General features: G+C 49.1%; 1 protein-coding gene across 1 annotated transcript; it reads left to right on the forward strand.

Moving 5' to 3' along the window:
• Positions 1-4,284: 4,284 nt before the first annotated feature.
• Positions 4,285-5,268, forward strand: LOC309891110 (olfactory receptor 14A16-like; the record flags this gene model as incomplete). The annotated part of the gene is made up of 1 exon (XM_082785492.1): positions 4,285-5,268. One exon carries the CDS (start codon positions 4,285-4,287, stop codon positions 5,266-5,268), a length of 984 nt encoding a protein of 327 aa, XP_082641618.1.
• Positions 5,269-16,154: the final 10,886 nt, after the last annotated feature.

Consider the following 16,154-nt stretch of genomic DNA (forward strand, 5'->3'; position numbering starts at 1 on the left):
GAAGTCAAGGTATTTCACAGAATCACAGAATCACAGAATATTCTAGGTTGGAAGAGACCTCAAGGTCATCGAGTCCAACCTCCAACCTAACGCTAACAGTCCCCACTAAACCATATCCCTAAGCTCTACATCTAAACGTCTTTTGAAGACTTCCAGGGATGGTGACTCCACCACTTCCCTGGGCAGCCTGTTCCAGTGCCTCACAACCCTTTCAGTGAAGAAGTTCTTCCTAACATCTAGCCTAAAACTCCCCTGGCTCAACTTAAACCCATTCCCCCTCGTCCTGTCACCAGGCACACGGGAGAACAGGCCAACCCCCACCTCGCTACAGCCTCCCTTGAGGTACCTAAAAAGAGCGATAAGGTCGCCCCTGAGCCTCCTCTTCTCCAGGCTGAACAAGCCCAGCTCCCTCAGCCGCTCCTCGTAGGACTTTTTCTCCAGGCCCCTCACCAGCTTCGTCGCCCTTCTCTGCACCCGCTCAAGCACCTCGATGTCCTTCTTGTAGCGAGGGGCCCAAAACTGAACACAGTACTCGAGGTGCGGCCTCACCAGAGCTGAGTACAGGGGGACAATCACCTCCCTAGCCCTGCTGGTCACGCTGTTCCTAATACAAGCCAGGATGCCGTTGGCCTTCTTGGCCACCTGAGCACACTGCTGGCTCATATTCCTAACATTCTGCATACCATCAATAAAAGAAAAAAATTTTTTTTTTTCAGTGTTGCTTAATTAACTCAATAAACACATATTTTTCACTTAGTTCTCAGCTCAGCCTCAACTTTGTCTTCCAAACAAAAACTTCTGTAACATCTGCTGTCTTCCAAGACTTGGTCACATGTTAAAGGAAAGATGAAAACAAAACAAACACTCTTCAAGACAGCTGTTGCACAGGGTTCTCCAGGGATGAGGTGTTTTAGTGCAGGGGCTTTGAGAAGGTTTAGAAACAGTCATGGAGTGTGTCTACACAGCATCAAGGGTTTCTGATTCTAATACTGCCCCTCATGACATGTAGGTTGGAAGTGTGCAGGACATTGCGATGGGACACAGTCAGGAGAGCTAACCCAGAGTGATCAAATTGATGTTCCTCATCATCCAGCACCCCCTGCAACCTACCACCTGACTACCAAAAGCATGCCATGCACACCAAATACATGTCCTGTGAAGAGCAGCTGAGAGAGTTGGGATTAGCCTGAAGAAAAGAAGACTCCAGGAAGCATTATTGTGGTCTTCCAATACACAAATGGGCCTACGCACGTGTGTAGTGACTAGACTAGACAAGACTAGACTAGAACAGAATAGTTCAGTTGGAAGAGACCTTCAAAGGTTGTCTGGTCCAACTACCTGATCTCTCCAGGGCTAAACAAAAGTTACAGCATATCAATGAGGGCAATGTCCAAATGCTTCTTGAACACTGACAGGCTGGGAAAAAAAAAAAAAAAAAAAAAAAAAAACAGGTCTCAAGGAAGCCTATTCTAGTGTCTGACCACCCTCACAGTACAGACAACTTTCCCACTCTCCAGTCTGGACCTCCCTGGTGCATCTGTGTGCCACTGCACACTTTCTCTGATCATTTACCAGTGAGAAGAGGTCATCACCTCCCTCTCCACTTGCCCTCCTAAGACAGTGGCTCAGAAAAATGAGGTTGCTCCTCAGCTTTCTTTTCTGCAGACTAGACAACCCAAGTGTCCTCAGCCTCTCCTTATAGGACATCCCCTTTTACCAGTATTCCCTGTTTTCCCTTGGTTTCTCAACTGACAAGAAACCTGGTCAGATAAACTCGCTGGAAGAAACATCCTCTCTCATACTCTCAGCAGTCAGTGTGACTGACCAGGTCTGTCTCCCTCACTGCCTCCTTTATCACTTGTTTGTCAGGTTTGTGTCCCCAGATGTGTTGTGCTTTATCCCCAGGAGGTAGCCAAGCACCGCACAGCCACTCTCTCCCTCCCTACTCTTAAGAGAACAGGGGGAGACACATAGGATAAATATCTGGAGAGACTGTATCAGGGAGTGTAGTGATAGGACAAGGGGCAGTGCTTTTAAGCTAAAAGAGAGCAGATTTAGATCAGATCTAAAGAAGAAATTCTTCACACAGCGGGTGGTGAGGCTCTAGAACAGGTTGCCCAGAGAAGTGGTGGATGCCTCATCGCTGGTAATGTCTAAGGTCGGGTTGGATGGGACCTTGGGCAAACTGGTCAGGTGGGACGAGACTCTGCCCATTTCATGGGGACTGGAACTAGACCTTAAGGTTCTTTCCAACCCCAAATATTCTATGATTCTATGAGCTTGCTGGGTTGTGTAGTCTGTGTAGACAGAGGGATTTCATTTGCAGCGAAAAAGATTCATTCTCCGGAATATTAACAGGTGCTTGAAAGAAATGGAATAAAATTTGTGTGTGTCCTAACTAATAAAAGGACGAGAAAAGATGATTCCCATATCAAACATTTATTTTGATTTAAGAGAAAAGATAGCACTGGAAATAGGTGTCTCTCCCTAGCTGACAGCAGGAAGAACAGTGATTGCATTGGTTTGATTCGGAGTTGATTCCCCTGGAGGACCAGGGACTTGCCAAGAGCTCCCTGCGCTGTTCACAGTAGAGGCAGTGAATGGTCACTGCGTAACATAGCCAGGGCAGTTTCCAAATGTGAGTCACAGAAGAGAGAGCAGGGTAATACATCTGGATTACATTAAGGTATCCTCCTAGCCTCTGGACAGCAAACAAAGAAGGAGGTGCCTTGGTTGGCTCAGTTGAAACCTTTCCCTCAGCAGGGAGAAGGAAGATCCATCCCTGTCCTTGCAGGAATGTCCTGCCTTAAAACAGGGCATGGAAAGGTGATCCTTGGACCTCATCCATTTTCTGAATAAGGAAGGACAGTGCTGGAAATGAGATTCCTTCAGCGGCTGATGGAAGGAACATCAGGGATTACTTCAGTGTGTTTTAAAGCTGATTCCCCTGGAGGCCCAGGGACATCTCAAGGGACATGAGAGAGGGGAGAGACAGAGAGGCATTAGGCTGGAGCTGTTCTGCTGAACTGGGCCGGGCTTCTCAGCCCAAGGGGAGCTCCTGGCAAGCGGGCAGCACTGCAGAGAGACAGCTCTGCCCAGGAGCTGCTCCTCTGCACAGTGCAGCAGGGCTGGGGGCACTGCCTGCAGGGGACAAGGGCGGCTGAGAGAAGGGAGGATGATATTAAAGGCAGTGTGGAGTGGGGGATGCTGAGAGCTGACTGCAGGAGAAATCTTCAGAGCCCTGAACAGGGTAAGTCTGTGGCTGCAGGGTAACGCAGCTGTTGTTCCTGTGCCATCTCCAGATTTGCTGGCAAATCCCACAGCCTATGGGATCTTTCAGGAGAACTCTTTGGATATTTATCTTTGGAGAATTCTCTTTGTATAACAGAAGAATGACAAGCTCCAGAGCAGGGATTACCTACCAAAGCTATCAGTGGGACAGGACATGAGGGTTCCTTCTCACAGGACCAGTTGCAGGCTGTGCAAGCAGGGAGCAAGCAAGGGTGCCCAGGGCTGTGGTGCAGAGCAGGGTCCCTGCTGAGCCCCAGGGGCTTTGTTCCGGGGCAGAGCCTCTCCCACCTGCGAGGCTCTGCACTCAGCCTGCCTGGGGAGCTGCCCAGGGTGCTGTGGGGAGAAGCTGTGGCTGGAAGGACCAGAAGGCCAGGGCCGGACAGGGTCCTGCTGCTGGCAGGGGGCTGCTACATGGGCCAGGCTCCTCATATCTCCCCAGCACCCCCAGAGCATTTCTGGGGGAGATTCTTGAAAGGGAAGAACAACACATGCCATAACTGAAGGGATGGCACTCTCTGAGGTCTCATTTTTCAACTTCCTGCTTTGGACGGCAGTCAGGGAGATGATAATGGTGTTGTTAGGATTGTAGAAGGGACCTAAACTCATAGAGCATTACAGTTAAAAGAGATTTGTAGGTCTTTGAGGAAACTCATATATTCACTCCACACCATTTAACCTACAGGCAGCACCAACACAACCTTCTTTGTTTCTTTGTGGGATTGTTGGATGTCCCTTTCATCACTTGTAAATAGGGAGATGCCTCTGGCCAGTGGATACCTGAGATGCACCCCTGGTGTTCTTTACCAGCAGCACTGATTACTGCTGAGATTACAGAGGATCTTCATGGTCTCTGTGGCATCCTTAGGCAGACAGATGCAGAGCTCCAGGCAGGAGCAAGTCTTCTTGAGATGAAGATGTAGTGAGGATACAGCCTTGTTAAGGATGTTTTTTTTGAAATAAGGTTTAGTTTTTGCTTAGAAAAGTCTCTCTAACATGTCACTGTCTATTCCTCCATGGACAGGCAACCATGCCCTGAGGCAGCAAATGTCCAACAGCACCTTCCCAACAGAGTTCCTTCTCCTGCCATTCGCAGACACATGCAAGCTGCAGCTCCTGCACTTTGTGCTCTTCCTGGGCATCTACTTGGCTGCCCTCCTGGGCAACGGCCTCATCCTCACAGCCATAGCCTGCAACCACCGCCTCCACACCCCCATGTACTTCTTCCTCCTCAACCTTGCCGTCCTCGACCTGGGCTGCATCTCTACCACTGTTCCCAAAGCCATGGTCAATTCCCTATGGGACACCAGGGCCATTTCCTCCTATGGATGTGCTGCTCAGATTTTTTTCTTTTTCTTTTTCATTTCAGCAGAGTTTTCTCTTCTCATCATCATGGCCTATGACCGCTACGTGGCCATCTGCAAACCCCTGCACTACGGGACAATAATGGACAGCAGAGCTTGTGTCAACATGGCAGCAGCTGCCTGGGGCTGTACTTTTCTCTATGCTGTGCTGCACACTGCCAATACCTTTTCCCTCCCCCTCTGCCAAGGCAATGCCCTGGACCAGTTCTTCTGTGAACTTCCCCAGATCCTCAAGCTCTCCTGCTCAGATGCCTACCTCAGAGAAGTTGGGCTTCTTGTGGTTAGTGCCTGCTTAGCATTTGGATGTTTTCTTTATGTTGTGCTTTCTTACGTGCAGATCTTCAGGGCTGTGCTGAGGATCCCCTCACAGCATGGACGGCACAAAGCCTTTTCCACATGCCTCCCTCACCTGGCTGTTGTCTCCCTGTTCATCAGCACTGGATTATTTGCCTATCTGAAGCCTCCCTCTGTATCCTCCTCCTCCCTGAATCTTTTGCTGGCAGTAGTGTATTCAGTGGTGCCTCCAGCAGTTAACCCCCTCATCTACAGCATGAGGAACAAGGAGCTCAAGGATGCAGTGTGCGAATTGGTAACTGAATATTTTCAGAACCAATAAACTGCCATTCTTCCTCTGCATATCATTTATAATGTAGCTCATTACAGGCCTAGTTGTTGGAAATTTGTGTGTGGTTGTGTTGCATTATCTTATCTTTGATTTACGTGTGATAGTGTTGTACACAAAAATGTCATTATTCGTCCCCTTCCATTTCAGTATCTACCTGTCTGTGTGACTCTGAGACATGGAGTAAACGAGAAGCTAGGCTCTCTGTGTATTTAAATAAAAGAAAGAACCCTGCTGTGATTTGCTTGCCTGAGATCCTTCCTCAGAGACCTGTGGTGGAGCTGCAGGGGCACTTGGATGTGTGGAAAGGTGGAGGGAAAAAGAGCCCTGGCACAGCAGCACTGCCAGGGGGCCCCTGGATTTATTTATTTATTTTTATTTATTTATTTATTTATTTTTTTCTAGGCTGCTCTCTTTCACCTCCCACATTCCTGTTCAGAGCCCTTCTGTTACTGTGAGGACTGATTCTTCTTGTTGCTCAGGAGAGGCAGGAGAGCATGGAACATACAGAACATGAGTCTGTCCAATGTGGAGGCACCCAGGTGCTAAAGCATTCAAGGTGCTAAATCAGGGCAAGGAGAGCTCTGCAACTCCAGGAAACGCAGCAGGCATAGGAAAAACAATCTGCTGGATTTGTTGTTATTCCTCTGGTGAAATTTCATAGACTGAATACAGTGAACCACCCCAAAACATCTAATGACATTGGAAATGAGTTGGACTTGATGATCCTTGTGGGTTCCTCCTAGTCAGGCTATTCCATGAGTCTCTGACTCTGAAGAAGTCCGGCTATCTGTGTGCACCCTCCATGGCCAAGGAACCACTTGTGTGGGAGGCACTCAGTGGCAGTGCCCCACACCGGCTGGCTCTGACTTCCCAGCCTGACCAGCACGACCCTGCAGAGTGCCCCCACAGCCCTGCGCACCACAGTCCCCTCACTCTGCAGGGCAGCACCGCCAGCTGGGGGCTGTGGGCAGCATGGGCAGGGGCTGCAGGAATGTCTGCTCAGGCCAGCCCAGACGTGCTGGACTGGGGCAAGGCTGTGTGGGACATGGGGTGTCCCGGGAGCAGAGTAGGGTGCTGTGTGTGTGCAGTGGTGGTGCCTGAGGAGCCCCAGGGCCAGCAGTGTGATGCTGTGCTGTGCTGTGCTGTGCTGTGCTGTGCTGTGCTGTGCTGTGCTGGGGAGCAGGGCTAGCCTACAGGGTTGCAGAATGCCTGTGGGAAGGGAATTTCCTGCAAATTTCAGCAGCAGGGACACTGCCACTGCCCTCCACTCCTCCATTTGCAGCTTTGGGGCCTTCCCAGCCTGGGCTGCTCTTCTGGGCTGGGCTGGGCTGGGGAAAGGAGAAGGAGGTGTGGAGAGTTGGGGATGGGCTGAGCTGGGCTGGCGTCCTGGGAGAGACAGGGAGGACCAGCAGAGCAGGGTCTGGGCTGGGCTCTTCTCTGGACACCCTGTGGGTAGTTAGGGTCTGGTGGCCGGAAGATGTCGCGCTGTACGGAAAGGTGGAGCCCCTCCTTTGACGGGCAGTAGCGCGTGGTCTGTGATATAAGCAAGCGGAAGTGACGTTATGGGCCTCGGCTATATAACACCATGTGACTCGACAATAAACACCATTTGCCATCCACCACATTAGTGTCTGTGAGCCGATGGACCGAGCGGCCTGGGGTTGGTTGCCGTGCCGTTCCTGAACCAGGTTGCCACTGCCCCGTGAAGGCAACAAGTGGTGCCAAAACCCGGGAAAACTCCTGGATTCAGGTGAACGGCGGCTGGAGTGGCGGGACCAGCCCGGCAGGGAGGATGCTCCTGGACCAATAAGGAAGATGGAAATCCTTGTGAAGGTCGTATCAAAATTACGGAAGCTATGGGGTGGGTCAGCTGAGGAAGCCAGGGGTGCCGGTGGGGAACCAGAGCCTGAGGAAATCTGGGAGAGACTACCACCATGTGCGCCCCAATACAGCGTCGAACTAGAAGACGAAGGGTAGGGCAAAGATGCCTCCAGCGGGAACGGGGAAGAAGTGCTAGGTTTAACTAACACGTGCAAATGGGAGGAGGAGAACGAGAAAGAGAATGGCTGTGGGGGCGACCGGGGAGGAGCTAGAAGCACGAGAGAGGGGCAGAGAGCCAATCTGAACGTCCATCCGAAAAAATGCTCTTGTGGGGCAAACGCCTCGCCGAGAAGGCGGCGGGGCCAGCCACAAGGGAAACAACAGCCCGCCCGCAAGGGTGGTGGGTGGGGCCGGAACTCGACGGGAACGTACCGGAACTCGGAGGTGACGAGTCAGTCAAGCTCCAACTCCGGATCAGATACCGATTGAAATTCGGAGGAGGAGGAGGAAATGGGGACAGATGGAGTCAAAAACAAAAACATCCCCATCCAAAATAAAGCTGCACCGCGAGGGGGAGAAATTCCTCTCATGGATTGGAGGAAAATTAAGATTGCGTGTGCTGACTGGGCTCCATCGGCCACACTAGCGTTCCCGGTCCGGGTGACAGACCAATAAACCCTAAGGTTGTACAAGCGATTGTTAAAGCCATCGCAGATAAAGGACTTAATTCTGCAATGGTCTCCACCCTCATAGATGGTGTTTTTGGGGGAGACGATATGCTCCCGTTTGATATAAAACAAACTTGTAGACTGATTTTTGATGGGGCAGGGATGATCGTTTTTAAACAAGAGTGGGAGGACAACTGTACGAGACAACTGGCCCAAGTAACTGGGGCGGATCACCCACTATATGGCTCTAGCTTGCAGCGGCTAATGGGTATGGACCCAACAATGATCACCCCCCAGGCGCAAGCCCAGGGCCTGTGGGCCCATGAAGTTATGGCAACTACTCGTGCGGCCAGAGAAACTATTCGGACAGCCTCTAGAGTTATTGCCAAACCATCACCATGGTCAACAATAAAACAAAGTGAAAGTGAGAGCTTTACACAATTTGTAGATCGTCTCCAGGCAGCGGTCGACTCTTCATCACTGCCTGTGGAGGCAAAAGGCCCAGTCGTAGCAGCCAATGGGTCCTGTCCAAATGTTGTTGCCTATGAACTCTATGATACCGGAAGGGCAACCTTGTGCCGTCCTTGATATTAAGGACTGTTTTTTCTCGATACCTCTACATGAAGAAGACAAGGAGCGGTTTACTTTCTCTGTTGTGTTTCCAAACAGCCAACACCCCAATTTACGCTTCCAATGGAAAGTGCTGCCTCAAGGAATGATCAGCTTGCCTACTATCTGCCAGAACACAGTGGATCAGGCGCTGGCGCCAGTTCGGCACAGTGATCCGACCACGACTATCATCCAATACATGGACGATATCCTGATCACTGCGCCGTCAGGAAGTCAAGTGGACCAGCTAGTGTCAACAGTCTCAGAAACTAAAAACAAAGGGGTTTGAAATCGCAAGTGCGAAAATTCTCGAGCGCTTGAAGAAGGCCCATCAGTTATAGTTAGAAATGAGCTGGGAGAATGGGAACAAGGGTGGAAATTAGTTCTGACAGGGCGAGGGTATGCTGCAGTCAAAAAAGATGGCAGGGTCAAATGGTGTACGCTTAAGTCCATCAAACCGGACCTTCAGAATAAAACTAATGAAAACTGAGTTTCTGTTCACAGGAACGGATCATCGGACACCCCCGTAATCCGTATACCCCGGTGACAAGAGAAGCCAATAAGTCGGCAAGTGTCCTGTCTAAGCCTGAGAGTTCCACACTGGCAAAACCCAGACAACAGCGAAGAGGCCTCCGTGGGTGGGGGGCTGCAATGCCTTTGTGTGATCTAATCTTTGGACCTTGTATACTAAATAAGCTTGTGTCGTTTGTTAAAAGTCGGTTAGAGAAAGTTTACATTATGTTGGTAGAACACCAACAACTACTTTAAGAGTGTATTTACTCGGGATTACCAGTTACCTCCTAGTTTTCTCCTGGTTATTGTGCCTTATGTTTTTTATTTAAGTTATGATGTCTGCCTCTTAAGATTGTTACCAGAACCGTTTTTTAGATGGTTATATTTTAGCTAATTTGGTTGTGCATAGGGAGGGGGGAAATGTGGGTAGTTAGGGTCTGGTGGCCGGAAGATGTCGTGCTGTACGGAAAGGTGGAGCCCCTCCCTTGATGGACAGTAGCGCGTGGTCTGTGACGTAAGCAAGCGGAAGTGACGTTGTGGGCCTCGGCTATATAACACCATGTGACTCAATAATAAACGCCATTTGCCATCCACCACATTGGTGTCTGTGAGCTGATGGACCAAGCAGCCTGGGGTTGGTCGCCATGCCGTTCCTGAACCAGGTCGCCACTGCCCCCTGAAGGCAACAATTTCCAATGTCACGGATGGTTTTGTGTGGTTTACTAGATCCAGTCTATGAAATTTCACCAGAGGTGTAACAAATAACTCAGCAGACTTCTTTCCCTATGCCTGCTGTCTTCCCTGGAGTTGCAGAGCTCTCCTTTGCCTGTTCCATCCCAGATCTTGAATAGTATCTCTGGGTGGCTCATGCTCTGTGGGCTCCATGCCCTGCTGATTCCTTGACACACACTGTCCCTGATGATTCCCTGGGCACTTCTGGCAGCTTCCACTTCCCTCTAGAAAGATGCCTGCCTGCCTTCACACCTACTGCATGCTGTGGACACAGGCTGGTAGAGTCACCATATCCATGCAGGCAATACCAGAATCAGCCCTCCCTGCCTAAAAGCTGATCCTGGGTGATCAGCTGATCTCATCCTCATAAGCCCACAAGGAATCAAACAAAGCAAGGAGCCTCCTTCAATTCCATTCCTTTGCAATATCCATGACAGCAGCTTTGGGAGAAGAGCTGAGCCTTCAGGCACTGCCCCAGGCAGATGCCCTTTTATGCTGGAGATGCTGGTACGGAGCCAGTTGTGTTAGAGACATGCTCCTGGCCTGACCCTGCCTGTGGACAGGAAAGACCAAGCCCTGGGGATCCCTGGCAGTGCTCCTGTGCCAGGACTCTCTGCACACAGCCAAGTGCCCCTGCAGCTCCACCACAGGTCTCTGAGGAAGGATCTCAGACAAGCAAGTCACTGCAGGTCCTTCCTTTTATTTAAATATATCTCAAACACACTTTAAATAAACCTTGTTTCCACCACATCTCAGAGTCATTCAAGACAGGTGGGTGTTTACATGGAAGAAGATGAAAAAATAATTTCTTTTTGGACAATATTACCTCAAGAAATGAAAAGCAAAATGAGAAAAAAATTAAAAATACATCTCACCTGTAATGAGTTATATTATGAGTGATATGAGAAGGAAGATAGACAATTTGTCACTTCTGAAAAACAGTCATGAGGTTCCACACTGCATCCTTCAGCTCCTGGTTCCTCATGCTGTAGATGAGGGGGTTCACTGCTGGAGGCACCACCGAGTACAGAACTTCCAGAAAAAGATTCAGGGATGAGGAGGACATGGAGGGGGGCTTCAGGTAGGCAAAAAAGACAGTGCTGAGAAACAGTGAGACCACAGCCAGGTGAGGGAGGCAAGTGGAAAAGGCTTTGTGCTGGCCATGCTCTGGGGCAATCCTCAGGACAGCCCTGAAGATCTGTACATAGGACAGCACAAGGAAAACAAAACACCCAAATGCTAAAACAGCACTAACCACAACAAGCCCAACTTCTCTGAGGTATGCATCTGAGCAAGAGAGCTTCATGATCTATGGAAATTTCACAGAAGAACTGGTCCACAGCATTGCCTTGGCAGAGGGGGAGGGAAAAGGTATTGGCAGTGTGCAGGACAGTGTTGAGAACACCACTGCCCCAGGCAGCTGCTGCCGTGTTGACACAAGTTCTGCTGGCCATTATTGTCTGGTAGTGCAGAGGTTTGCAGATGGCAACGTAGCGGTCATAGGACACGATGGTGAGAAGATAAAATTCTGCTGAGATGAAAAAGACTAACAGAAAGGTTTGGGTAGCACAACCTGTGCAGGAAATGGCCCTGGTGTTCCACAGGGAATTGGCCGTGGCTTTGGGAACAGTGGTGGAGATGCAGCCCAGGTCGAGGAGGGCGAGGTTGAGGAGGAAGAAGTACATGGGGGTGTGGAGGTGGTGGTTGCAGGCTATGGCTGTGAGGATGAGGCCGTTGCCCAGGAGGGCAGCAAGGTAGATGCCCAGGAAGAGCCTGAAATGCAGGAACTGCAGCTCACACGTGTCTGCGAATGCCAGGAGGAGGAACTCATTGGGGAAGGTGCTGTTGGACATTTGCTGCCTCAGGGCATGCAGGTCTACACTAGGAGAAGATAAAATGGACAAGTAAGGTAGACTTCTCTGAGGAAAACCCACTCCTCCTGCACTGAAATTACTATTCCATGTGCTGAATGAAGAATGAGGCACCTCATTTAACAGCCCTGTCACCTGAATGACAGTGTGCCTGACAGTGTAAAATGGAGTTTGGGCACCTTGTTCACCAGCAGTCCAGTTCAGAATAGAAGTTTATACCTACCTGATCCCTAGCTCTTCTCTTCTCTTCTCTTCTCTTCTCTTCTCTTCTCTTCTCTTCTCTTCTCTTCTCTTCTCTTCTCTTCTCTTCTCTTCTCTTCTCTTCTCTTCTCTTCTCTTCTCTGCTCTGCTCTGCTCTGCTCTGCTCTGCTCTGCTCTGCTCTCCTCTCCTCTCCTCTCCTCTCCTCTCCTCTCCTCTCCTCTCCTCTCCTCATTCTGCTTCCCTTCACTTCATCACTACACACATGGGCAGGTCTTCTTTATGTACTAGAAACCTACAATAATTTCTCATGGATTCTTGTCTTCTCGATACTAAGCAATCCTAACTCTCTCAGCCTCTCTTTACAGAAGGTGTGTTTGCTGTCCATGGCATGCTTTTGGTAGTGGGGTAGTGGGCTGCAGGGGGGGCTGAATGGTGGAGAACAGCAATTTGATCTCTTTGCGTTAGCTTTTCTGACTGTGTCCCAACACAATATCTTGCACGCTCTCAACCCACATGTCATGGGGGGCAGTATGAGAAACAGAAAACCTTGATGCTGTGCTTACGTGGTTCATCAGTAAGTGAATGTCTAATATCTAATCTAAAACTTTTCTCTTTTAGTTTTATAGCCATTACCTCTTGTCCTGTCACTACATTCCCTGATAAAATGTCCCTCCCCAGATTTTCTGTAGGCCCGTATTAGGTAATGGAAGGTTGCTGTAAGGTCTCCCTGGAGCCTTCTCTTTTCCATCTTGACAAACCCCAGTTCTCCCAGCCTCTCTACGTAACAGACCTGCTCTAACCCACTGAAAGATTTTGTAGCCTTGCTCTGGACCTGCTCTACTAAGCTGATGTGTCTATTATGCTGAGCTGAGACAGAAATAAAAAGATAGGCATTTATTGAGCTATTGAAGAAACACTAAAAAAGTCTGTATTTTTCTTTTATTCATGGTGTGAGGAATATTGAGAAATATTACATCCTCCTTTGCAACTAATGGTTACACTTGATGAAACATGGTTTTCCTGCAAATGGCTGAACTTCTGCTCGTCAATGACAAGTAGAGAATAACGAGTTCTTTTTATTACATTTATTTTATTTTATTTTATTTTATTTTATTTTATTTTATTTTATTTTACTTTATTTCATTTCATTTCATTTCATTATTTTATTTTATTTTCATTTTACTTTGCATGTGTTCAGAGCTCTTGCTTTACTTATTAAACTCTCTTTATCTCAGCCCACAAGCTTTCTCACTTTTAGACCCACTGGGTGGGGGGACCAAACTAGCTGCTGTGTGGTGCTTAGCTACTTCCAGGTTAGTCCACTACAAAACCTTACTGAAGTCAGAGGAGATCTATAACCACTGCTCGGCCTTCTTCTGCCAGGCCAGTCATTTCAGCATGGACATTTCATATCCAAATTGGTCAAGCGTGGCCTCCCCTATATGAAGATGTCCCAGCTGCTCCAGATGATTTTCTTGTCTTTCCTGAGCCTGGAAATGGGTTCCAGGATGAACTGCTCCATCGTCTTCACAGGGATGGAGTGGAGCCTGAACACCCTGTACTTCCCTGGGCTCTCATCCTTGCCTTTCTTGCAGCTAGGAAGTACATATGCCTTCCTCCAGTCTTGGGGTGCTTCTCCTGGTCAGCAGGACTGATCCCAGATGACCAAGAGTGTGACCTTGCAAGGACATCAGCCAGCTCCCTCTGCTCTCATGGGTGAATCCCATCAGCTCCCATAGACTTGTGTATCCCATTTGGTCTAGTATGCCCTGATCTGACCCACTCCCACAAAGTGTACATCTTCCTTGCCCCAGACTTTCCCCTTTCTTTGTGACCTGGGATTCTCAAAGGGCAGCCTTGCCTGTACTGATTGAGGTGAAGAAGGAACTCAGCACCTCTTGTCTTTTCCCTGTCCTGTGTCAACAGATCCTGGGCCTCATTCAGCAGTGGATCCACATATTCCAGAACCTTTCTTTTGTCACCTATATACTTCCAGAAGCCCTTCTTATTGCCGTAGACATCTGTGGACAAATTCCGTTAGAGTCAGGTTTTAGCTTTCCGATATTCATCCCTACATGCCCACACAAGGCCTCTGTATTCCTCTCATGTTATCTGTTCCAGTGTTGCTATGCTTCTTTTCTGGGTTGGAGTTTGGCCTGGATCTCCTGGTTCATCCATGCAGGCCTCTTGCCATTTTTGCCTGATTTCATCTTTCCTGGGATGTACTGTTATCGATGTTGTAGGAGGTTATCCTGGAATATTAACAATCTTTGTTGGACTGCTCTTTTCTCCAGGATCTTATCCCACAGTGTTCTTCCGAGCAGATATTGAAGAGGCCAAAGACTGCTCTCCCAAAGACCAGAGTTGTGAGCTTGCTATTTGTCAGCTATGCTGCCCTCCTGCAGGATCAACTCGACCATGGTCACTGCAGGGAACATTTTTAACTCATCCTGAGCTTACCATGAACCACAGCCCCCAGATCTCTTTCTGCAGGGTTATGTTCCATCCACTTATCCCCCAATCTATATGTATGTCCAGGAATACACTGTCTGATGTGCAGCATCTGGCATTAGTTCTTGTTAAATTTTAAATGGTAGGTGACAGACCACCATTCCAATCTATCAAGATGTCTCAGTAAGGCCCCTTTAGTAGATGTAGGACACTCCACTCATGTGCCTGTGCTCTCAAACTCCTTTCTCTCTCCTCCATCCTTTACTTATCCTTTTATGTATCTGTCAAGGAACAGACCAACCATTTTCAGAGTGTGCCTCTCAGCAGTACCTTGAGATTCTTGGAGAGCTGCATAACCTCCACCAATGGCCCACAGGGGATGCAGACATAGACCGAAAGCAAACCCATTTCTTGCTAGAGCTGCTCATCCCAGCTCTGTTTCTCGTTGTCATTGCAGACAGCAGGCAGAGTTTGGCATGGTCCAACAGCTGAGATGTGACAGCCCAAAGATGTAGCGACACCCTCAGCCAGGAGCACAGATCAGAACAAGCTGCAGCCTGTGATTTCTGACATCCATGGAGTCACTGCCAAGGCGTGGTGGGACAGCACATGCAGCTATGGGATCCTTCAGTGGGTGGATGCAGACTTCAGGACAGACAGGCTGGAATGATCCAGAGTTAGATTTCCTCATTGAAGCTGCTTGGATATATGGAGCTCCTTTATGTGACATTGTGAAAAGTTCTGTGAGCCCTTGTAGGTGCCAATCAGAGAAGGGGGCAGAGAAGGGATAGCATGGTGGGAGAAAAAGAACCTGCAGCCAGGGCGACCAAGTGGACATAGTCATTGTTAAGCACCCCAAAGAAGTCTCTGGATGTATGAGTGGGTCTCCCTGAGGGCTTTTTATCATTCCTGCCATTTTCCAGAAGGGGAACAGAGCTCTGTGGAAACAGTACAGGTACTTTCTAGAGCGTCTTGAAATAGTTTCTAGGTCCAGCTGCCAGGTGGGCCACCAGAGTAAACACAAACCTGGATCTGATACCTGCATGCCAGAAAGAGCTGGTCAGGGATGTGATGATCCGTGTCAGCCCTGGCAGTCACTGTCTTGAAATTGTGGGGTCCCACATCCCAAGGGGTGTGAGGAAGAAGAATAAAAGACTTTTAGTGAGGATCCCAGGTGAGCAACATACAAGTACAGAACAGTGGTTGGACACCTCACTAGTTCCCCAGGGGAGTAGTCAGTGCACCAAGCCTGTCAGAGTTTAAAAAGCATTTGGACTGTGCACTCAGTCACATGGTCTAAAATTTTAGGTAGACCCGTGTGGTGCCAGGAGTTGGATGTGATCCTTGTGGGTCCCTTCCAACATGAGATATTCTATGATTCTATGATTTGAACTACTCACCACTCTTCTCTATCTCCTGTAATTACCATGGGAGCTTAATCTAGAGTATTTTTTACATATCTGAACAGAGTTTAGAGAAATCGGAAATTGTGTGGGTTTGTGACTGGTATGGAAGGTTCTGGGCTGCATTACAGGCCTAGGACATCAAACTCAGTATGAGATGCATCAATTGACTCCCTGTGATCACTTCCCTCAGCTTGGGAAAATGTGATTCATGCCAGTCATAGGCTGGGTGTCCTGCCTAAAAGTGAAAGAGGACAAGCTGATTCTTTGATGAAACTTCTCATGATAGGAAAAATGACACTGCTGACACTAAGTGTCACTCCTTAACTAAGGGAGGAAACATCAGGGATTGCATCAGTCTGATTCAAAGTTGATTTCCCCTGGAGGCCCAGGCACTTGTCAAGAGCTCCCTGTGCTGCTGAGCTGGGCCGGGCTCCTGGGCCCAACGGGAGCTCCTGGCAAGCGGGAAGCACTGCAGAGATACAGCTCTGCCCAGGAGCAGCTCCTCTGCACAGCACAGCAGCAGGGCTGGGGGCACTGCCTGCAGGAGACAAGGGTGGCTGAGAGAAGGGAGGGAGATGTTAAAGGCAGTGTGGAGGAGGGATGC

This window comes from Aythya marila (assembly GCF_965140915.1).
Source record: "Aythya marila genome assembly, contig: HAP1_HAP1_SCAFFOLD_154, whole genome shotgun sequence".
Classification (NCBI taxonomy): domain Eukaryota; kingdom Metazoa; phylum Chordata; class Aves; order Anseriformes; family Anatidae; genus Aythya; species Aythya marila.